Here is a 25,094-nt window from a genome sequence, read left to right as displayed (position 1 = left end):
CAGATGAAAAGTTTGGGCGGGTGGGGGAGCTTTGGATGACTACTGGTTGTAAGCGAACTAGTGATGCGCGTTTAGAGCAATACTGTGTATCCAAGGCTCAGCCAAGCTTTCACATGCAGCACGCGACTGAAGAGATTGGCTAGTTACAGCATCAGCGCGCTCTGGAAAGACCGCGGAAGAGTGGAAAGGCAGTTTACCAGTTAACTTACAACAAACAGTCCGTTCCCTGAACGATAGCTAAGAGGTAGTTGAGACGGTGATGAAGCATACTTCATGAGCTGTAACCGAAAACAACTGGTATTTGGAAAGTTTGAGTTGAGGGAGAAAGTGTGGTGGAACAAATATTGTTAACATTGTTAAGTATCTTGCTAGCTTCATGGTGTGAAAATAGCTAACGTTACATCAGATGAGCTAACGTTAGTAACCAAACCAATTCGCTATAATATTAACTGGTAACATTATACGACTGCTTGCCGTTCCTCAAGTTATAACGTGTTAGTTGCTTACTGGACTCCGACAATCTGTGTGACATGTTAACTAGCTAACTACTAAAGTGATCTGTGAACTAATGTTTTCTCTTTACAGTATGATTAATTTTCAGAATAAGAGAATTAGGTGAAAATGAGACGTTGCTTGTTAAACAAGTGTAGCTGGAGCTGGGCCTGGCTTAAGCTGGAAGCCACTATAAAGGTGAAAGAAACACCACACACTTTCCCTCTTTCTCAATTTTTCAATATAGTTGATAAAAAGGGTTATGCCAGGTGTACTCTGCCTGAAAGAGATCAGTTATGCCAACAAAGGGTATCATGCTCTACTGGCACATTGTAGAAGAAATGTCCACAGGCAGAACGTGTACAATGCTTTTGATGTTTTGGATTTGATAGTAAGGTGTGTGAGGGGGGATTATTACATGTTTTCCTCAGTGAATGTTATTTTTTGCACACATGTAGCCTTGTGCCTGTTTGTTTCATTCTATTTCTACATAAAGATGTTTTTTCCCCAAGTGAAATATTTAGATGTGTGTTTGTGGTCACAAGCGTTCTGTTATAAAAGCTTTCATGGCTAACTGCAATATTAGTGTGTTGTTTTTCTCAAGTGTAATTTGCAGTAAAGTCTAGGCAACAAATAACATTGGTTTAGTTGTTAGGTTCACAGTAACCACTATTTTACACACAGACTGATCATTAAGATCAGATTCTTTGTTTAATTAGTTAGAACCTGCACTTTAACTTAAAAAAAAAAGTATTATATGCTTCAGTGCAAAAAAAAAGTGTTACCATTTTGGGCCCTCACCAGTTTGCATCCCTGATGTAGCCTTATTTCCTGCCTAAAATTAATCTAATTTCATTCTAGCCTGACCTAAATCCCATAATTATCCTGATCCCAACTGTTCCTCATCACTCTCTACCTCTTCCCGTGATGATGCACAACTCATACCTGCCATTTTCTTGCTATCTTACCTATTCTGCCCTCCCATTCTCCGTGTCTGCCTGCTCTTCCCTCTCCCTTAGCAGGTGGCGGATGGAAGAGTTCTGTGTGGAGAGGGTGCTGGAGAGGAGGGGTATCAGGGTCCTGAAGCCTTCTCTCAACTCCTCCACATTCTGCTGCAGACTGTGTATGTGTGTTTCCAGGTCCCCTCGTAATCCACTCACCTCGGACAACATGTCATACATCAGATTCTGCATCTACATGGGAAAGAGGTGCAGAGTGGTCCAAGAATGAGGGGACAATGAGAACATTTAGAAAGTTGATTGCTACTTTCTCTATAATATTGGTTGCAACAGTAGCGGGTGAACCTATGGGGTGACTGCCCGTCCCACCTTGCAGAGATCCACAAGTGTGTTGGCCTGGTCAGCCAACTTCCTCCTCTCCATCTTCACATCACGCAGCCTGGGGAGAAGATATTTAACATTCAGAAATAATCACAGGACAGGTACAACAAATTTTAAATATAATTCATGATGACCAGAGAATGACCATTTCTATATTACAGTTGTTCTATATTCCAGTTGGGGTTTCACAAGTTCTAGAGTTGTAACACCTGGGCATGTGATGTAATGTGTGACCATATCGATATCTCAGGGGAATATCTAAGCTGATTGGTGGGTTACTTGGGGAAGTGTGTTCTGATTGGTGCCTTACTTGTGGATGGCGAGTAGCAGCTTCCTCTGGTGCATGCGTACTCTGCAGTGGTCTCTCTTCCTGGCAAGCTTGGTGTGTTTGTAGATCATCCAAGTCTCTCTCAGTACATTTGCTGCAGCAATTTTTATCTGTAAGAGAATAATTGTTTCCTCGTCCAACACTCAGTTTTCTATGGATGCGTCCCAAATGGCTCCATATTCCCTACGTAGTGTATTACTTTAGATCGGTGCACCGTTATATAGGGAACAGGGTGCCATGATTCATACAACTACAGGCCACCATTGACTGTATCTCACATCACATGTTAAGTCAAGGTTCCAAAGACCACGATTGAATACATTCACATGTTAAATCAGGTGAGTTTTACCCCTTTTGTAAAGTGGGAGTCCATCATGAAGTTGTGGACATGTTTCTCTGCCCTAGTCAGCTCCAGTTTCCTGGCAACCACAGCAACCACCAGCACTGTGCAACCAGCCCCCTGTGTATGTGTGTTTGTGCGCACGTGTGTGAAAGAGAAATAAACAAAGGTTAAAGGCCCAGTGCAGTCAAATATATTTGCATATTAGGAGGTTGGAATAATACTGTGAAATTATGATACTGCCTTCACTGGAGTAACACATTTTCTCTGGACCTCTGCAAGGTCTATGCGGCTGCATGCCTATTGAATCGATGATAGGCTTTCTGTGGTGCCAGGGCATGTATAGCATTGCTTTAGCTCATTGATAAATGTTTATTGGTCGGCCTATTTGGTAATAATTTCACAATGTTAGACTGCTGGCTGGTGGCAATAATTGAATTACTTATTCAGTAATTCAAGTTGTAAATTCAATATATTTTCAATGCAACAGTATACTAATCAGCTACCAATTCATTTTTTTCCTTTTTAAAAATATACACCCACTGTCCTGTATAGGCTACCTGAACCTGCATGACATAAGCCGTCCTTGCGCTTTCTCCGAGCTTGGATAAAGTTATTGTGCGTAAAACCAGTCTTAATGCCAAATAATAGTCAGTCCACCTTCAAAACACTAGTTTACTAGGGAGTGTTTAATTCTGCAGTGTAATAGCTATACCTATATACTGTATTTAGCTTCTATTTATAAACTTTTTTATAAGAATTACACATCAAATAGCCTAACAATGAGGAAAAAAATTACCCTGCACACAATTTAAACTTAGTCTTGAATGAGGCACGCCAAGATATATCAGAGATAAGGGACTGTTGATATTGCAATCACACAACGCCGGTTCACCAGTATAAACAAAATCGCAAAACACTTATTTTGTTCAAGCCCTCAAAAACCACTCAAGATGATCATCTGTTTGTATCTACCAATTTATTGGCTGTCCAGTATCCAGATGATCTGTCCCCAGAGCTTCCTATACAGTTATTCTCTTTCCGTAATGTGTTGAGGCCGGCAATTAAGGAGAATGAGAGGCTAAATGAAAGATTTTGCAGAACTGCTGTATTTGAATCAGCAGTTGCTTTCTGCCCAGTTTCCCTAATGTTGTTACGGCAATCAGGCTGTTATACCATCCCTGTAACTGTCGCTTCTAAACTAGAACTCTTAAAGAACTACCTAAGAAGCATTAGGCTCTCGGTCTGAAATGCACTTTTGAATCAGAGTAAGCTCCCCTAATTGCATTGGCGCTGTCGTATCCTTGACCAAGGAATTTGTTCCCCTTATACTTTTTCTGTCCTGAGGAACTTTTTCAGTCACATTCCTGAAGCCCAAGAAACAAACAATTAGCTTCCTCCTAGTACATATGGAAATGAAAAAAGGTTTATGAATAACTTTTTGGAGGGTTACTGTCAAAATTAGTTATTAAATAAAAAAGACTGATGACAGATCTGTTTGAAAAGACCGCCTGAAATTTCAACCTGCTTTGGTGGGATGGACTTTTGGCCTGCCTGGTGAATTAGTTAATAGACCAATACAAAAAGAGTTCCAAAATGCTCTGCCAATGACAGCTAGTTATCAGTTTCCCCCTCCCCTAAAAAGCCATTTTTGACCATTTTAATTGAAAACAATCACAGTAAGGTACTTAATTGTTACACAGAAATGATTTGATATTGAGATAAAAAACGGCTGCATTGGAAAAGAAGACTGTGCTAATGACCACAATTACAGTGCTTTCAGAAAGTATTCACACCCCTTGATTTTTTTTTTCACATTTGGTTGTTACAGCCTGAATTTTGAATGAAATAAATTGACATTTTGTATCATTAACCTACACACAATACCCCATAATGTCAAAGTGGAATTCTGTTTTTAGAAATGTTTAAAAAGTAATACAAAATGAAAAGCTTTAATGTCTTGAGTCAACTTTGTTATGGCAAACGTAAATAAGTTCAGGAGTAAAAATGTACTCATGGTGTTTTAATGACTACCTCATGACTACCTCATCTCTCACTGAGTCAAGCAGTGAATTTCAAACACAGATTCAACCACAAAGACAAGGGAGGTTTTCCAGTGCTTCGCAAAGAAGGGCACCTATTAGTAGATGGGTAAAAAAGACAAAAGCAGACATTAAATATCCCTTTGAGCATGGTGAAATTATTAAATAAACTTTTGATGGTGTATCAATACACCCAGTCACTACAAAAATACTTCCTAACTCAATTGCCGGAGAGGAAGGAAACCGCTTAGGGATTTCACCATGTGGCCAATGGTGACTTTAAAACAGTTACAGAGGATGGAGCAACAACATTGTACTTACTCCACAACACTAACCTAAATGACAGCATTAAAAGAAGGAAGCTTGTACAGAATTAAAAATATTCCAAAACATGCATCCTGTTTGCAATAAGGCACTAAAGTAAAACAGCAAAATATGTGGGAAAATAAATTAACTTTATGTCCTGAATCCAAAGTGTTATGTTTCAAGCATGGTGGTGGCTATATCATGTTATGGGTATGGTTGTCATCGGCAAGGACTAGGGAGTTTTTTTTAGGATAAAAAGAAACGGAATAGAGCTAAGTAAAGGCAAAATCCTAGAGGAAAACCTGGTTCAGTCTGCTTTCCAACAGACACTGGGAGACAAATGCACCTTTCAGCAGGACAATAACCTAAAACACATGGCCAAATATACACTGGAGTTGCATACCAGTACAACATTGAATGTTCCTGAGTGGCCTAATTACAGGTTTGACTAAAAAGACTTGATCATTGCTAGATGCCATTTTCAACAACTAACTTGGCCAGGTGAGACCTGTCATTCAGGGTACACCTGTTTAGCTATAAGTTTGTTGCCTGTTTTGCATGTTATATTGGCATTAATTTGTGTCACATGTAAGTTTGCAAACAATGTAAAAACAAATTTATTGAGTGAATAAAGTTGCATACAAACTTGGTTTCTTACTTGCTTTCTTGAGTAAGGCAGTTCCAAAATGCAGGTTTTTCAACCGAGCTCAGGGCTTTCTGTGGTGGAGGGGCAGCCAGCGGAAAATACAGACCATAGGCGTTGGTAATCTTCTTTAGTTGCACTGTGATTGGTTCAGTGTTTGGTAAGTCATGGGGACACTACGTCACTGCAGAATCTACAGGGAGAGCTTGGCAGTTCAAGCCCCCTTGGGTGCTGCCATAGAAGTGTCCATCCAAGAACGCTAAAGGTTGTTGGCCACAGATAAAATTATGCAAAATCACATTATGTCTACCATAGCTTTGGACTGATCATGTCAATCATCATGAATCACGTCGACAATCTCCTGGCAAATATTTTTAAATCCTTGTCATATGAAGAGAAATTACAAAACGTATCGATGCTCAACTGCCATTGGACATAAACATGAATGGGCCAAAGTACCATCAACAGTGTGTGAAAACCTTGTGAAGACTTACAGAAAACGTTTGACCTCTGTCATTGCCAACAAAGGGTATATAACAAAGTATTGAGATAAACTTTTGTTATTGGCCAAATACTTATTTTCCACCATAATTTGCAAATAAATTCATAAAAAATCCTACAATGTGATTTTTTTTTCATTTTGTCTGTCATAGTTGAAGTGTACCTATGATGAAAATTACAGGCCTCTCTCATATTTTTAAGTGGGAGAACTTGCACAATTGGTGGCTGACTAAATACTTTTTTGCCCCACTGTATGTATACTGTAGCTAAGAAAGTAATACTAAGTGTGTGTTGTGTAGTAAGCTGTTAGTAGTCCATGTGCCTCACCCTAATAATTTGGTCCCTTTCCCTCTCAGAACTGACTTCGTGGTGCACATGTAGCCTATAGCCTGTTTTAGAGAAATGTCATCATCGAATATTGTAAGAGCTTTCTTTTTCTGCTTACCGTAATTTCCGGACTAGAAGCCACTACTTTTTTCCCACGCTTTGAACCTCGCGGCTTATACAATGACGCGGCTAATTTCTGGATTTTTCCCGCTTTCACAAGATTCATGCCGCCAAAAAACTGAGCACCGTCACATAATGTGACGTAAATCGAGCGCGCTCAAACTTCCCATCATTCTGATTACGGTAGTCAATTTGTCACTCTCATCATGGCAAAGACACGGAGAAATGCATATGATGCAGCTTTCAAGTTGAAGGCGATCGATCTGGCTGTTGTAAAAGGAAATAGAGCTGCTGCTCGGGAGCTTGGCCTTAATGAGTCGATGATAAGACGTTGGAAACAGCAGCGTGAGGAACGGACTCAGTGCAAAAAGACCACAAAAGCTTTCAGAGGGAAGAAAAGCAGATGGCCCGAACTAGAAAATGAGCTTGAAAACTGTGTCAGCACACAGAGAGCAGACGGCCGAGGTGTTTCAACTGTGCAGATCCGACTGAAAGCCAAAACAATCGCCACCGCAATGAAGTTTGAGGATTTTAGAGGTGGACCATCGTGGTGTCTAAGATTTATGAGACGTAAAGGCCTGTCCATCAGGGTACGGACGAGTCTGTGTCAGCAGCTCCCTCCCGACTATGAGGAAAAAGTTTCAAACTTAAGAACGGCCCATGTTCTGAATTCTGTCACTGTACATTTCATAACTGCTGAAAAAATAGTTATATTGACTACGCCCATGTTAGTTCGCTAATTAATGTCTTAGTCTAAATTACGGATGACCTCTTATCTGCTCGTCGTTCCCTTATGCCATAGTTTGTACTTCTCAATTGTTATAGGCCTATTGCCTACATCATTTTAGGCAATGTTGGAATTATTTAATTGTTTTGCTTACTTTGTGTATTATAATTAGCTTGTGCTTTCTTGACGAGGAGATAGTATATAATGTTGTTGGGTCTGTAACCATGTTTCCCATTCAAATACTTGTTTTCAACAAAAAGTTCAGTAATAGACTCATGCAATTCCATTGCAAGGGTTATTTTGTTTGCACAATGCGCTGTCTGTGCGTCGGTATATTGTATATAAAAGTGGATCCTCATGATTGTATTTTCCTTATCAACTTAAACAAATCCACAAGGAGTCAGTAGTAACCACATTTGTTTAAGCAAGTCAGGCATATCAGCTATGATTTAAAAAAATTAGGTAAATGAGGCTGATTGAACTGTTTCGCTGCCAGACAAGGCTCCGCTGATAGGAAGGTGTAGCGGTGGTAAGGATTCACTGCATGGTGTTGAAGAAAAGCTCTGCCTGTTGGGACAGCTTTATGTAGGCCCTAAACATTTCTAAAACCCTTTTCACTTTTTCATTATGGGGTATTGTGTGGAGATGGGTGAGATTTAAAAAAATATTTAATACATTTTGAATTCAGTCTGTAACACAACAAATGTGGAATAAGTCAATGGGTATGAATACTTTCTGAAGGCACTGTACCTGCCCATCCCCTTTTCTTCAATTTTCTTTAAAGATGTCATTGAATTATTCCCACGCACCTACAACAAGTCGACTCCGCTGTGCGAGAGCTTTTCCTATTTTGCAGAAACTGCTTACCATGATGCCAGTGAGTAGACAGATGCTGCGGCCACAGTAGGTGTGGGGAACAACATCCCCGTAACCAATGGACAAGAAGGTGACCGAGACCATCCACAGGGCCTCCATGTAGTTACTGCTCAGGTCCTTATAGTTGTGGTGTCTATAGGACAGGGGATGGGTGATGGTTCAGCTTTTCCCCTGTCTTGTCTACTCATCGTATTAACATTAACATTTAACAAATAAACCAGTTTTAGTCTAGGAGTATGATATTTGATTGTGTTTGTTATATTACTGACAACTTAGTAACTACTAACAATTGGATACCACGAAAAAGGGGGTAAAAATAATAATTTAAAAAATAAAGAATGACAAAAACAGTGGCCAACTAAATGCCCTTTAATTTGAGTCATTAACCTATAGTAAACATAAATCACTGAATTCCATGTGCACAAACATACTACTTTTCTCCCTAACAGCAGAAATATGAAAAAAACATAAGAATAATATTATATTCACCTATATAAGAATTATCTGGCATGTAAATTCCTAATTCAGTCTACAGCACAGCACAGCACAGCACAGCACAGCACATTACATTACATTACATTACATACAAAACAAACAGACACACACAAGCAGAGAGAGAAAGAGAGAGAGAATCACTAGAAGGTGCCGCAAAGTAGTATGTGTTTCACCTCCATCACTCGGTCGCGTCATTACCATTGTTATCAACGTTCCACATGGATGTCCAAAAGTAGAATGGGTGCTAATGACTTTGAACGGGAGTTAATGACTGTTTCGCCCAGTGATGTAGTCGAATCACTGAACCTCAGGTCCCAAGTCCCCAAGTCCGAGTCACCAATGGTCGAGTCACGAGTCCCTATGGCTAAAGTCTGACTCCCAGTGAACGAGTCCTGGTCCAAGTGCTCAAGTCTGAGTCACTGAATCCACATTAAAGGTGCAATATACAGAAATCGCTCCGCCATTTCCTGGTTGCAAAAATTCTAATAGTTTGCCTAATTTTTGTTTATGTGACAAAACAAGCCGTCGTTATGTGGAAAATCATTGTACCATCTAAACCACTGTGAAATATATTTTGCAGGGATGTACAATATATCGGTAAACATATCGAAATTGGCCGATATTAGCTAAAAATGCCAACATCGGTATTGGCCGATCTAGTTTAACATGATGTTAAAAACCGATGTCAAAGCTGCCGTGCATACCTATATAACACACACTACACTTGCAACACAGCATCCCTAACCTAGCCCACAATGTCTGCTTTGTGGATCGAGCAGTCAACAAGTCGAGCAGTCATTTGAAAGAGTAAGAAAGCCAAGAAAATGGAATACATTGCCCTTGACAATCAACCGTTCTCTCACCTGGGTGATGTTGGCTTTCGCCGACTGGTCGAGCACCACACTACCAAGTGCGCTATTTTTCTGAAGTTGCCCTACCAGAGTTGCACAGTAATAGCGTCACTGCTATTAGCTTCACGACATACATACTATGCCGTTTGGGTCTTTGCGTGTCAAAAAAGATACAGTAGCACTGTCAAAGCTGTACAAAAAAGTCTGCAAACAAGGAAACACCAGCAACGAACAATGTGTTTATAATACCGCGTTGGTAATAAAGCATCATTTGTTTGACTGCAACTTCAGGGGTAGCTAGGTTCAGCTTGGTACCTTGCTAGCACAATACAACCAGCCTGAAAACAATGACCAGTAGAAATTGCAGTCATTTTCATTATTCTTAGCAATGATTTAGGTATCTTCGTGAGTAAGTATTAGCTAGGTTGCCACTTGTTGTTCGCCTATTGAAATTGAACTTCATTTCATGAAAATAAATAGCTAGCCAGCTACTTAACCCTGTTGCCCAAAGCTAACGTTAAAAACAGCCTGCTAGCTCTGTCTGGCTAGTGAGGCTCGACTGGACCGGGTTATGTGTTGTGAAGCTATCCACAATAAGAATTACGCACAATAGTGGAATTTGCGGTTTGCCTTCAAAAGAAAAGTATGACATTGACAGTGATGCAAATGAATACAAATAGTAGAATTATGCCATACCTTTATTTTGAAGGCTAACCTCAATGTCCACTATTGTGGCTATTCCATATTGTGGCTAGCTTCACATAGATGGGTCCGACCACCATTAATCAAAGAACTGGCTTATAAATGAGGGATATTTTAGATGATGACACCTAGCTATACAGTTAGCTAGCTAACTATAGCTACTGAAACAGATTGTTGTTTTGCTGTGTTTTTGGGGAAGAACATTGTTTGCATCCATGAGCTAGTTATTTTTTTTTTTATGACCAGCACTGAAGGTGACAAGACAACTTTATCAGCATCATAGCATACGTGTCGATGAATTGTTGTGACATATGAAATACGAGTGATAGTGTAATCAATGTGTAGTAACTACGTAAAAAATGTATGAATGCGTTAAATTATTTTGTGACGTGTAGTCATATTCAGGTCCTGATTGGTCAACAAGTTTATTTGACACGTCAATTAGTGTTATTTGACGTGTATTGTTTTTGACACGCAAAGACCAAAATGGCCTGCCATAGAAATCCTGGTTGAGAATGAAACGACTGTAGAAATGAACAATGAAACAGCACAGCAAGTAAGTGAAAGAAATAGGTTTTGATTATGTTTTACTGGTAATGGGGACATGCGTAAATGCCAACAAAAAATGTTTGGGGTCAGTGGTGTGTGTGTGTAACCTTTACTTAACTAGGCAAGTCAGGATAAGAACAAATTATTATTTACAATGACGGCCTACCCTGGCCAAACCCGGACGACGCTGGGCCAATTGTGCGCCGCCCTATGGGACTCTCACTGCAGGTTGTGATAGAGCCTGGATTCGAACCAGGGACTGTAGTGACACCTCTTGCACTGTGATGCAGTGCCTTAGAACGCTGCATCCATGTCTGTGTGTGTTAACTATTTAAATGTACTAGAATGCTTAAAAGACCGCAACAATTTTAAATATCGGTTATCAGTATAGTTTTTTTTGCCAGGAAAATATTGGACATTGGTATCGGCCAAATATGTCATATCGGTGCATCACTAATATTTTCCATAACCAAAAATATTGTATTTTCAGCTGTTTCACGCTGGTATACAAAAACAACACTGAAGAATGGGAAGCATAGAAATAGCGCACATAGAACATATCTTCCGCTTCTTAGACTTGATTTCAATGAGAATGACAGATCTATAACTCAACATTTCTATGTGCATTTGGTCAGGTCGCCCAAAAGTTTACATATTGCAGCTTTAACTCAAAATAAAGTTATTTACCAATTCAGAAATAGTGTAGTGGTAAGATACATTTAGTCAATAAATAGTTTGCTATCCCTTTTCCTTTATTTTTGTTCCATGCACAACAGAAAGAAAAAAACGTAGCACCAGTATTATGAGTCATGTCTTTTCAGCAGTAGAATCAAGCTGTTTTTTTTCTGCGTAAAAGAGGGATACTTGGCAACAGAATCTGTGTATGAAATGCAGTGGGAAATGTGGGAGGGTTGAGAGAGAGACAGACTACTTTTCCATAGTCTACGAAAGAGAAAGGAAAACATAGCTTGACTGTTATTTTACAATTAAACTATTGCTTTTGATTTCGTAAAGCAGCTTGTGTTTCTTAACCAGGCCAAGGCTTGCTAATTAGAAGGCTGGTGGTGAAGCAAGAGAGTCGCCTGCGCAATGTGTCGGCAGGCTATAATCGGAGGCCGAGCCAGAGCAGAGCCTGGCTAGAGCAGAGCCTGGCTGCCTGTCTGTCCACAGTGATTGCCTCCCTGCAGCTCACCACTGAAGTAGCCTGTGTTTGCTGGTTGAGTCCATCCCACTGCTGAACAGAACTGCACCGCATCTGTCCTGTTATTTGAGCTTATCACCGAAAAGCTCTCAATCTCTCCAAAATCTCTTGTCCAGTCCATTTAGTAGTCAGATTTTGGTCACAGAGAATTTTGTCTCGTCTCATTTTAGTCAAATGAAATTAAAAACCATTTTTGTTTAGTTGTTCTTTTTTCTAGGTCTATTTATTCAGTCATCAATTGCCACTGAATAATAGGTGTTTGACGAATATTGTAGAGTACTATTTTAGTTGACTAAAATAACACTGCTTTTAATGAATCCTGGCAAAAGTCTGATACCTATTTTCCCTCCTTCCTCTCTCTACTCCCTTTCCCTTCTTAGTCACTCACCTCTCACAGACATGTAGGCCCCAGGCAGCAACTAGCCACAGAGAGACGCTGAAGATCATCAACACAGTGCCAGGGTAGATGGTCATCAGGGTTTTGACCACAAAACGGCTGTTGAAGTGGATCTGGATTACAAGTCCAAATAATAATAATATTAATATCCACAGTGGTAGGGTTAGGGGAAAAGAAGAATAAAAAATAAAAAATACCCCACAAAATATTTTTTAAATAATATATTTATAATATTAAAGCTGATCCACCCTTCCATAAAAAAAACTCACTTAAAAATACTCATTCAAGGGTTTTTCTTTATTTTTACTATTTTCTACATTGTAGAATAACAGTGATGACATAATAACTATAAAATAGCACATATGGAATTATGTAGTAACCAAAAAAGTGTTAAACAAATCAAAATATATGATATATTTTTGACATCTTCGCACATTCTCTCAACCAGCTTCAACTGGAATGCTTTTCAAACAGTCTTGAAGGAGTTCCCACATATGCTGAGCACTTTTCCTTCACTCTGCGATCCAACTCACCCCAAACCATCTCAACTGGGTTGAGGTTGGGTGATTGTGGAGGCCAGGTCATGTGATGCAGCACTCCATCACTCTCGTTCTTGGTCAAAGCCCTTACACAGCCTGGAGGTGTGTTGGGTCATTGTCCTGTTGAAAAACAAATAATAGTCCCACTAAGCACAAACCAGATGGGATGGCGTATAGCAGCAGAATGATTGGGTAACCATGCTGGTTAAGTGTGCCTTGAATTCTAAATAAATCACAGAGAGTGTCACTAGCAAAGCAGCCCGACACCTTCACACCTCCTCTTCCATGTTTCATGGTGGGAACCACATATGCAGAGATCATCCGTTCCCCTACTCTGTGTCTCACAAAGACATGGCAGTTGGAACCAAAAATCTCAAATCTGGGCTCATTAGACCAAAGGACAGATTTCCAGCAAGTGTCTTCTTCTTATTGGTGTCCTTTTAGTAGTGGTTTATTTGCAGCAATTCGATCATGAAGGCCTGATTCACAGTCTCCTCTGAACAGTTGATGTTGAGATGTGTCTGTTACTTGAACTCTGTGAAGCATTTGTTTGGACTGCAATCTGAGGCGCAGTTAACTCTAATGGACTAATCCTCTCCAGCAGAGGTAACTCTGGGTCTTCCTTTCTTGTGGCGGTCTTCATGAGAGTCAGTTTAATCATAGCGCTTGATGGTTTTTGCAACTGCACTTGAGAAGAAACTTTCAAAGTCCTTGAAATTATACACATTGACTGACCTTCATCCCTTAAAGTAATGATGGACGGATGTTTCTCGTTGCTTATTTGAGCTGTTCATGCCATAATATGGACTTTGTCTTTTACCAAATAGGGCTATTCTGTATAACTCCCTACCTTGTCACAACACAACTGATTGGCTCAAATGCATTAAGGAAAGAAATTCCATAACTTAACTTTTAACAAGGTACACCTGTTAATTGAAATGCATTCCAGTTGAATACTTCATGAAGCTGGTTGAGAGAATTCCAAGAGTGTCATCTGGGACTAACTTCGTTAGCTTGATGGCTAATGTTAGCAGCTTAGCTAGGTTAGTGTCTCTTTCAAGCAGATTTTAACCCGTCAGTTAAGCGGGATTCTGGAACAAGAAATAGCGATCCTAGCTGTTAAACGCTAACCACGTCGCAGAATCCATGCAAAAACAAGTTTGGTATTTTTGTTTAACAAATATTGGTTTAGCTTTAGTTAATATAAACTTAATGTTTTCAGCATACAGTGGCTTGGTCACTCAAGGACATTCAGAGACTTGTCCCCAAGCCAGTTCTGCGTTGTCTTGTCTTGGCTGTGTGCTTAGGGTCATTGTCCTGTTGGAAGGTGAACCTTCACCCCAGTCTGAGGTTCTGAGTGCTCTGGAGCAGGTTTTCAAAGATCTCTCTGTACTTTGCTTCATTCATCTTTCCCTCGATCCTGACTAGTGTTCATAGCTGAAAAACATCCCCACAGCTGCCACCACCATGCTTCACCGTAGGGATTGTACCAGGTTTCCTCCAGACGTGCCACTTGGTATTCAGGCCAAAGTGTTCAATCTTGGTTTCACCAGACCGGAGATTCTTGTTTCTCATGGTGTGAGAGTCATTTAGGCAAACTCCAAGCTGGCAGTCATTTGCCTTTTACTGAGGAGTGGCTTCTGTCTGGCCACTCTACCGTGAATGCATGATTGGTGGAGTGCTGCAAAGATGGTTGTCCTTCTGGAAGGTTCTCCCATTTCCACAGAGGAACTCTGGAGCTCTGTATGAGTTACCATCGGGTTCTTGGTCACCTCCCTGGCCCTTCTTCCCCGATTGCTCAGTTTAACTGAGCGGCCAGCTCTAGAAAGAGTCTTGGTTGGTCCAAACTTCTTCCATTTAAGACCTTCAATGCTGCAGAAATGTTTTGGTACCCTCCCCAGATCTGTGCCTCAACACAATCCTGTCTCGGAGCTCTACGTACAAATTCCTCACAAGTCCTCAAATGGCAGCTTCATTAAATAGTACCTGCAAAACACCAGTCTCAAAATCAACAGTGAAGAGGCTACTCCGGGATGCTGGCCTTCTAGGCAGTGTTCCTCTGTCCAGTGTCTGTGTTCTTTTGCCCATCTTAATATTTTATTTTTATTGGCCAGTGAGATATGGCTTTTTCTTTGCAACTCTGTCAAGATGGCCAGCATCCCGGAGTCGCCTCTTCACTGTTGACGTTGAGACTGGTGTTTTGCGGGTACTATTTAATGAAGCTGCCAGTTGAGGACTTCTGAGCGTCTGTTTCTCAAACTAGACACTCTAATGTACTTGTCCTCTTGCTCAGTTGTGCACCGGGGCCTCCCACGCTTTCTATTCTGGTTAGAGCCAGTTTGCGCTGTTCTGTGAAGGGAGTAGTACACAGCGTTGTACGAGATCTTTCTTTTTGGCAATTTCTTGCATGGAATAGCCTTCATTTCTCAGAGCAAGAATAGACTGACGAGTTTCAGAAGAAAGTTATTTGTTTCTGGCCATTTTGAGCCTGTAATCAAATCCACAAATGCTGATGCTCCAGATACTCAACCAGTCTAAAATAGGCCAGTTTTATTGCTTCTTTAATAATCAGAACAACAGTTTTCAGCTGTGCTAACATAATTGCAAAAGGGTTTTCTAATGATCAATTAGCCTTTTAAAATGATAAACTTGGATTAGCTAACACGTGCCATTGAAACACAGGAGTGATGGTTGCTGATAATGGGCCTATGTAGATATTCCATAAAAAATCTGCCGTTTCCAGCTACAATAGTCACTTACAACATTAACAATGTCCACTGTATTTCTGATTAATTTGATGTTATTTAAATAAACAAAAAAATTGGTTTTCTTTCAAAAACAAGGGCATTTCTAAGTAATGCCAGTTTCACCTGTCCTTGTTATTGTCTCCACCCCTTCCAGGTGACGTTTGTTTTCCCCAGTGTATTATCCCTGTGTTTCCTGTCTCCCTGTGTCAGTTCATCTTGTATGTTTCCAAGTCAATCAGCGGTTTTCCCGTTCTCCTGCATTCTCCTTTTTCTAGTCCTCCTGGTTTTGACCCTTGCCTGTTTCTGGACTATGTACCCACCTGCCTGAAATTTCTGCCTGCCTTGACCACGAGTCTGTCTGCCACTCTGTACCTCCTGGACTCTGATTTGGTTTTGACCTTTTCGTCTGTCCATGACCATTCTCTTGCCTACCCCTTTGGATGAATAAACATTGTAAGACGCCAACCATCTGCCTCCTGTGTCTGTATTTGGGTCTCGCCTTGTGCCTTGATAAGTGTATATGCCAATTATCTGATGGTCCGACCGCATTCTATCCCCTAATCAACACTTTCTTCACTTTTGGTGGCAACGAGAATGGCATAAGAAAGGAGTCAAGACGACTAGCTTGATTGAGCCTCCTCCCGGTATATCTCACTAGGTCAGGATATTTAAGCCTCCATATATCAGCTAGTTCCAATTTGAAGGTTAATGAGCCATATCTGTTTATGGTCCAATAACATATTTTAAATCATCCATCTACCTTGCAGATCTGGACAATTTGCACATTCGGATCAAAATGACTGTTAATTAATGTCATCCCCCCTTTTGAGTTTCTTTGCCCATGAGAGAAGTATATTTTGCACTCACCTTCATCTAAAATTGTTGAATGAGTTTCCTGTAAACAATAGATATTATATTCCTTCTCTTTGAAATATTGTTTTTATTTTCTTATCTGCTAAGCCATTACAATTATAACTGGCTATATTTATTTCACCATTTACCATAATGAGATACAAGTTTCAAATCCATTCATCATATGTTTGTAAATTTACCATTAAAAAGTACCATAGTGATTGAGTGTCCATATAGCTGTACCATGATATTTGCATTGCTAATAAGTAACCCTCCAATTGTTCTCCAGTACTCCACCCGCCAAAGCCCCTCCCAAGTTGGGTTGTCATCCCAGTGACCGGCAGATCACCCCCGTCCCCCTGGATCCCTAGATCCCCCGAAAGGCCAGGACCCATGCTTTGAAAAGAACACACAGTGCCACCCACAGAACAACCGTTAAAAGTATTTCCAATGCTCTCACCTCAATTTGCTTTATATATAGCTATTAAAAAAAATATATACAGTGCCTTGCGAAAGTATTCGGCCCCCTTGAACTTTGCGACCTTTTGCCACATTTCAGGCTTCAAACATAAAGATATAAAACTGTATTTTTTTGTGAAGAATCAACAACAAGTGGGACACAATCATGAAGTGGAACGACATTTATGGAATTCAATGGGCTGCTTTAGCATCATTTCAACTAACTACTGAACTTCAAATCAAAACCATTCGGGCTATTGTACAACCTCAGAATGTAGAGGTCCATTCAAGCCCCCACCATTTCTCCTTTACCCAAATCCAGATAGCCGATATTCTGAAAGAGCTGCAAAATCTGGACCTCTACAAATCAGCCGGGCTAGACAACCCTCTCTTTCTAAAATTATCTGCCAAAATGGTTGCAACCCCTATTACTAGCCTGTTCAACCTCTCTTTCGTATCGTCTGAGATTCCCAAAGATTGGAAAGCTGCCGCGGTCATCCCCCTCTTCAAAGGGGGTGACACTCTAGACCCAAACTGCTACAGACCTATATCTATCCTATCCTGTCTTTCTAAGGTCTTCGAAAGCCAAGTGAACAAACAGATCACTGACCATTTCGAATCCCACCATACCTTCTCCGCTATGCAATCTGGTTTCAGAGCTGGTCATGGGTGCACCTCAGCCACGCTCAAGGTTCTAAATGACATCATAACCGCCATCGATAAGAGACATTACTGTGCAGCTGTATTCATCCACCTGGCCAAGGCTTTCGACTCTATCAATCACAACATTCTTATTGACAGACTCGACAGCCTTGGTTTCTCAAATGATTGCCTCGCCTGGTTTACCAACTACTTCTCTGATAGAGTTCAGTGTGTCAAATCGGAGGGCCTGTTGTCTGGACCTCTGACAGTCTCTATGGGTGTGCCACAGGGTACAATTCTCGGGCCGACTCTCTTTTCTGTATACATCAATGATGTTGCTCTTGCTGCTGGTGATTCTCTGATCCACCTCTACGCAGACGACACCATTCTGTATACTTCTGGCCCCTCCTTGGACACTGTGTTAACAAACCTCCAGACGAGCTTCAATGCCATACAACTCTCCTTCCTTGGCCTCCAACTGCTCTTAAACGCAATTAAAACTAAATGCATGCTTTTCAATCGATCGCTGCCCGCACCTGCTCGCCCGTCCAGCATCACTACTCTGGACGGCTCTGACTTAGAATACGTGGACAACTACAAATACCTGGGTGTCTGGTTAGACTGTAAACTCTCCTTCCAGACTCACATAAAGCATCTCCAATCCAAAATTAAATCTAGAATCGGCTTCCTATATCGCAACAAAGCATCGTTCACTCATGCTGCCAAACATACCCTCGTCCTATCGATCCTCGACTTCGGTGATGTCATCTATAAAATAGCCTCCAACACTCTACTCAACAAACTGGATGCAGTCTATCACAGTGCCATCCGTTTTGTTACCAAAGCCCCATACACTACCCACCATTGCGACCTGTACGCTCTCGTGGGTTGGCCCTCGCTTCATACTCGTCGCCAAACCCACTGGCTACAGGTTATCTACAAGTCTCTGCTAGGTAAAGCCCCGCCTTATCTCAGCTCACTGGTCACCATAGCAGCACCCACTCATAGCACGCGCTCCAGCAGGTATATCTCACTGGTCACCCCCAAAGCCAATTCCTCCTTTGGTCGTCTTTCCTTCCAGTTCTCTGCTGCCCATGACTGGAACGAATTGCAAAAATCTCTGAAGCTGGAGACTCACATCTCCCTCACTAGCTTTAAGCACCAGCTGTCAGAGCAGTTTACAGATCACTGCACCTGTACTTAGCCTATTTGTAAACAGCCCATCTACCTACCTCATCCCCATACGGGTATTTATTTATTTTGCTCCTTTGCACCCCAGTATCTCTACCTGCACATTCATCTTCTGCCGATCTACCATTCCAGTGTTTAATTGCTATATTGTAATTACTTCGCCACCATGGCCTATTTATTTCCTTAACTTACCTCATTTGCACTCACTGTATATAGACTTTTTGTTTTCTTTTGTTCTACTGTATTATTGACTGTATGTTTTGTTTATTCCATGTGTAACTCTGTGTTTTTGTATGTGTCGAATTGCTACGCTTTATCTTGTTCAGGTCGCAGTTGCAAATGAGAACTTGTTCTCAACTAGCCTACCCGGTTAAATAAAGCTGAAATAACATAAATAAATAAAAAAGTAAGTAACTAACATTTGAGGGAGAGGTTGCATAACTTGCATGGTGACAAATGTTGACCTCTGACCTTGTTGAGGGCGCCAATGCTGCGCGAGGCGGTGTCTGTGTAGAGTCGGCTGTGCAGCATCAAGGCACGACCCAGGAGGTAGAGTCGCAGGAACATGGGTAGAGCCAGCACGATCTCCAGCTCCGTCTCTGACAGCGTGGGGGACATGGCTTGCCATGACAATGGGAGACCCACTGGGAACGGGTGCACCGCCGCAACAAACAGCTCAAGGGCGATCAGGCTCACCCGCTCCGTTGTCATGGCAATTTGCCAGTCCTCTGATCCGTTGTCATGGATGTAGAGCTAACAGTGATGGGAGTATGGGTACACAGAGATGTCAGAGTTAGAGCATAGAGGAAGTACAGTTCATTGAGAGTGTAGTCAAAGTGTAATACATTATATAATGAGTAGTACTAGACAAGGTTGCCCTCTGTCACCATCTACTTTCCCCATTAGCAATAGAACCTCTACTATAGTCTGGTATATAACAAAAAATATTGCAGAGTAGAATGACTTCAAAGTATCTAAGCTGTGGGATCACATAAGCTAGTTTAAGAGTGAGAGTATGGGCAGTGTAGTAAGTAGTCAGAGAGGTGAAATTACCTGCACCTCACAGATGTGGTAGGCAATGACCAGACCCAGCAGGATGAGAGAGGACAGGCTGATAACAGACTTCATAACCATAGAGTATATAGAGCTCTGTAGGGGAAACATGTCGTGGACACACTTATCTTAATGTACAGTAAGCTTCATTGTGGCAAATATGCCTTATTTTAACAAGTTGGGATTCAATTCAAGGCGCTTGACATTTAAAGGTAATTTCTGATTTATACGATCTCCGCGAACACAGGAACATTTCCTTTAAAAGGCACATTGTCCACAGCGCTCCACAATGTGCCCCTGATTGATTCCTGGCCACAGTAACCTTAAGTCAGCAACAAATACTGAAGGCCTTCAAATAATGTTCTGTAAGTTTGAACTCAATAATCACCCAGGTGTCCCCAGCAGATCTGGGTTTCAAATAATTGAAAAAGCATTTCAAATACTTGATCTGTGCCTGGTTGAACTTGCATGGCTTAATAAAGCTATAAAAAAGTCCCAAAACTGCAAATTTGGCACTCCAGGCAGACTCAGGCAAACACTCAAAGTATATATTTGAAAATATGTCAAGCATTTAAACCCAGGTCTAGTCCCCAGTGCTGACCTTACTGTAGACGCTCCAGGAGAGCTCTATCTCGGTGATCATGACCACCACTCCAAACATCCCCACAGCGAGTGCACAGTCATTCAGCCTCTGCCTCCTCTCAAACAGCGCCCTTCGGCGGACCAGCCTACGACCGATGCTCTGGGTCTTCTTGTGAGGGCAGTTATGGACACCATCCTTGTGATGCGCACCACTGGTCTCCTCACCTCCACCATAGGTGCCCTTGGCCTCAGACTTCGGGTGATTCTTGTCAGAACTGGGTGTTTGGTTGGGGGAATGTGGCTGGTAGTCATCTTTGGTTGTAATGATGATCTCAGGTAGACTCTGGCGGTCCTGCATCTTCATTGATGGGACCTCTAGCCTTCGACCTCCTTCACTGGGTGGCCCACTTTCTGTTTCCCTTAAGTCCATTTGAGACATGTGGAGTCCTTTGGAGGGTGACTGAGTGGATGTCATGTCCTGCTGGCGCCTCTGTGGGCTTGCCTTTTTGGTTTTACTCCCCCAAATCCGATCCTTGTGCCCTGCATTCTGTTCATTCCCTGCTGGCTTCTTGCCTCTCTTTTCCTTGTGGACCTCCTTCCCCCTAACCTTTTCCTCATTGTCTCCCCTTCGGGGCGAGGAGCGGGGTGAGGGTGACACATATTGGCAGCCGTTGTAATATGAGAGTGTGGGTGATGACTGGGTTCCATCGAGCCACACTGAGTGATCTCCAGCTTTTTGACATGAGTAGTTTCTTCCGCACTGGATGCCAAAAGCAGGAGGGGGAGGGACCACATTTGATGGAAGGAGAGGATGTTGCTCCTCCTCCTCCTCATCTCCATGCTGCATTGTCAAGTTCATAGAGGGAGAGGGCTCCATCTAGAGATTGTTACAGGCATTGAGTTATTATGTTTGAACAATTTTATGGGGTCTGGAAAGAGACAACTGTGAGAGAGTGCAGACAGTTTATGGAGTGAAAACAATGAAAATGTATGAGTGGTAAGCATACAAAAACACAAACTCTATTGTAAAAAGGGGGATGTTGATATGCCTGTGGAATGCTGAGAGTTCACAGAAGACATTCATACTATTCACAGTTCACAGTAAACATGAACACAAACCCACTGGGCAAAAACTGGTTGAATCAATGTTGTTTCGATGTAATTTCAACCCCCAAAAACTATGTGATGACATTGAATCAATGTGGAAAACTGATTGGATTTGCAAAAAGTCATGAAAGGCATTTAGTATTTTTTTCACCCAACTTTTAACCTAAATACAATGCCAGACGTTGAACTGATGTATGTGCGCAGTGGGAATGTTCCTCTGTGATAATGGTTGACTTTATATAGACATTTTCCTATGGGTTTTCCATCCAAGATAATATGATAAGACAATGGAAACCCGTTGGAAAAAAACAATGACATTCTGTCAGAAACATTGATCTAGAAACATTGTAGAATTATTGTATAAAACCCTCATTTAAGTTATTGCAGCACCTGGTAATCTTACAGTCATAAATATTCTTGCCAAATTACTGTTAAAACCGAATTGATTCTGCTCAGTCTTACCTCTCCACGTATTTCAGTTACTTCCAATTAATTTTTCAATTCCACTGTTGTTGGTTAAGAACTCTTAAATGCCCCTGTTCCTTTAACTTCCTCAGATTGTCTTTTAGTCCATCTCCTTAAAGTCAACACAAATTAAACGAAGCATCAGTTAAATAGATATTGGTTATTACCTTAGGATAATTAGGTGACAAAACTACTTGTATTCAGATCAAAATATATTCAGTCTCTCTCAGAAATAACTTCATAAGAATCCAGCTCCCTTCCAGCAGACATAAGTAAGGGTTATGAACTATAATCCACATAGCAGCATATAAACCATATGTCCATGGATATCAATTGTATTATGACTCGTTTATTTCATTATTTTCCAGTATTAAGTTGTCCATCATGACGTCTTTGTTTAAGCTGGGTTTATTACTGTAAGATCCACAGTTTCAGTTGTCCCTGGTTACATGGCAACGTTTCCTCTGACATCATTTTTCATCAGGTTGGACAGCTCTTTTGCCTCTGTCCTTTTGCTTGTGTGTGTGTGTGTTGAAGAAGGGAAGAATAGTTGACATTTTATTTGATTGTTTTATTGAAGGATAGGCATTACTATTTTATTGGGTTTTATTTTTATCCAAGGGAGCTCTCCAAGCTGGCAATTTGGATCTTTTCCCATTTAATCTAAGAGTGAGTGATGGTCCTGCGTATCAATGCAGGGGAGGAGATTATAGAAATATGGCAGATTAATCAAGTTGGTTTGAGAGTCAGATATCTGATACTTAGGAGCTTCTGAAATATTAAATATGTCACCCTTTAGCCTGACAATGTGGAGAGGAAAATGGTTTTGGAATTAAAGTTATAACAATGACATTCACCAACATTTATCTCTATCTATTAATATTTGACAGATGGGGCTCCAGTTAACAGAGGAAGTCAAGGAGGAGGGGTAGGGAGAGGAGGATAAAGACAGGTATTGTGTAATCAAAATACAACACATACTCAGAGAGAGAGAGAGAGAGCTGTACACAGAGGTCTAATCATCTAGCCCGTATTACAGTTACACAGCTGGGTGTAAAATAGATGAATTAAGGTAAGTACTCTGTTCAAGGGTACACTGCCAGGGTATGCAATCTGGGACTGGGAGCTGAACCCCAAAACACTACAGTTCACTTCCCATCGCTCCATGCTATGCTGTGACTATAGAACAGGAATCCAACAGCCACACCAAAGCGAAAGACTCACCTTCACTTATTATAGGCATCCTTAGTGAAGAAGATAGGAAACATGTCACCACCCTGACCTTAGAGAGCCTTTTTATTTCTCTATTTGGTTAGGTCAGGGTGTGATTTGGGTGGGCATTCTAGTTTTTCTATTTCTTTGTTGGCCGGGTATGGATCCCAATCGGAGGCAGCTGTCTATCGTTGTCTCCGATTGGGGATCATACTTAGGCAGCCTTTTTTCCAACTTTAGTTGTGGGATCTTGTTTGTGTGTAGTTGCTTTCTGCACTACATGTAGCGTTACGTTCATTTTATATTTTGTTGTTTTTTCGGTTGTCATTTAAATAAAAGAAAGATGTACGCCTACCACGCTGCACCTCGGTCCAATCCATCTCTAAACATACGTGACAAAACATTCGAACAGGAACCGCTCAAATGTAGATAGTAGCCTACCAGAAGAATGCAATGGGACAGGTGAAAGGCATTCATCGAGAGATAATCCATCAAGAAAAGGCTACTTTGAAGTGAGAAGTCAAGGCCACAGATATATGATAATATACTTGTTGTCGATAATACCCTATTAGGTGGGGGAGTTGTTAGCGTAGTATAACTCCCTAATCCAATCAAGAGAGTAATTAAAAACCCAAAGCACAGCACGACTAATGGTGTGGCGCGGGAAGTAGGGGTGCTGAGGGTACTGCAGCATCCCCTGAAGAATCTGAACAGAGAAAAAAAGTTATTTAAGTAAATGTCTCACAAAAGCAGTGCACTGGGCCTTTACTAAGTCCTTTATTATCAGACCCTAAACATCTTCCCGCGGCTATGCCCTATTCCCTATAGTGCACTACTTTTGACCATGGCCTCCTTTCCTTCACCCTCACCTCATCACAGCTTTGTCAGAAATAGTTATCTTGAATGTAGTTTTTGTATAAACCACCAGATGTCAGCCACACCCCAGTGGCTGCCATGCGTATTTATTTTTATAGCTAAGGTGTTATGGTTTTGATTTTAGCACAATATAATAGTACGTAATAGGACAGACACCATATTTTAATCAGACTTTAGTTAATTGTGTATACATTCAAATTATGGAGGTATGTAGTTTCAACAGGATTCATCTAACATTATCTATTACAGGTAACCATACAGGTAACTGACAAAATAAAGGAAATTCTTGAGTAAATGAGGGATTTAAAGTACATTGAATGAAGGTGCTTCCACACAGGTGTGGTTCCCGAGTTAATTAAACAATTTCAATTAAAACATCCCCATCATGCTAAGGGTTATGTTTAAAAATGCGGGTCTCAAAGGAGCATAGGGGGTTTAAAGGGTGTGTGTGTGTGTGTGTGTCTCAGCCACCAGATCTCAACCCAATTGAACACTTATGGGAGATTCTGAAGGGGCGCCCTAGACAGCGTTTTCCACTGCCGTCAACAAAACCTGTGGAAGAATGGTGTTGCATCCCTCCAATAGAGTTCTAGACACTTGTCGAATCTATGCCAAGGCGCATTGAAGTTGTTCTGGCGGCTCGTCGTGGCCCAACAGCCTATTAAGACACTTTATGTTGGTGTTTCCTTTATTTTGGCAGTTACCTGTATATCCTTGTTGTTTCATGCTTGGTGCAGTTTTCTTTACTTCACCGATACCGATGCTTTCTCCCCCCATTCTACAGGCCATTCTTCATTGTGTGCACCCATGAGTCATGAGTGAATCTGTGCCTCTAGGGCACACGGGATGTCTGACAACCCCCCAAGAGCCGTGGATAGCAAAGGGCAGCAGAAGTAATAGTGTAATCTATTATACGGTCCCTATCTCAGTTTCTCTCCTCTCCCCTTCCTTGCATCAGCACTTCATGAGAACGAATGAGGAGTGGAGTTTAACTATGCACATTCCTGGGCCCCCATGCAGAGCCCAGCACTTTCTCAATTAGACGAGAGACCATCTGTCCTGCTGATTCACCCCCCCCCCAACGGAGCTACTTCCCCACCACACACATCCCGGCCAAAACCACCTCACCTAT

At 41.3% G+C, this 25,094-nt stretch overlaps 1 protein-coding gene across 1 annotated transcript in view; it reads right to left on the bottom strand.

Annotated features, from left to right (window-relative positions):
• Window positions 1–21,175, bottom strand: part of LOC118399113 (small conductance calcium-activated potassium channel protein 2-like) — a 33,875-nt gene extending 12,700 nt beyond the window's left edge. The window contains exons 1-9 of the mRNA XM_035794915.2: window positions 20,322–21,175; window positions 19,721–19,816; window positions 19,139–19,420; window positions 12,229–12,350; window positions 8,034–8,175; window positions 2,510–2,620; window positions 2,143–2,270; window positions 1,821–1,890; window positions 1,461–1,685 (exon numbers count right to left, since the gene is read on the bottom strand). Coding sequence (XP_035650808.2) covers window positions 1,461–1,685; window positions 1,821–1,890; window positions 2,143–2,270; window positions 2,510–2,620; window positions 8,034–8,175; window positions 12,229–12,350; window positions 19,139–19,420; window positions 19,721–19,816; window positions 20,322–21,161 — 2,016 coding nt within the window. The 5' untranslated portion in view covers window positions 21,162–21,175. The remainder of the gene's footprint in view (window positions 1–1,460; window positions 1,686–1,820; window positions 1,891–2,142; window positions 2,271–2,509; window positions 2,621–8,033; window positions 8,176–12,228; window positions 12,351–19,138; window positions 19,421–19,720; window positions 19,817–20,321) is intronic.
• Between the last annotated feature and the right edge of the window lie 3,919 nt (window positions 21,176–25,094).

Source organism: Oncorhynchus keta, chromosome 20 (assembly GCF_023373465.1).
Source record: "Oncorhynchus keta strain PuntledgeMale-10-30-2019 chromosome 20, Oket_V2, whole genome shotgun sequence".
Classification (NCBI taxonomy): Eukaryota; Metazoa; Chordata; class Actinopteri; order Salmoniformes; family Salmonidae; genus Oncorhynchus; species Oncorhynchus keta.
The sequence above is the reverse complement of the archived record's forward strand: the minus strand, read 5'-3'. Positions and strand labels throughout refer to the sequence as shown.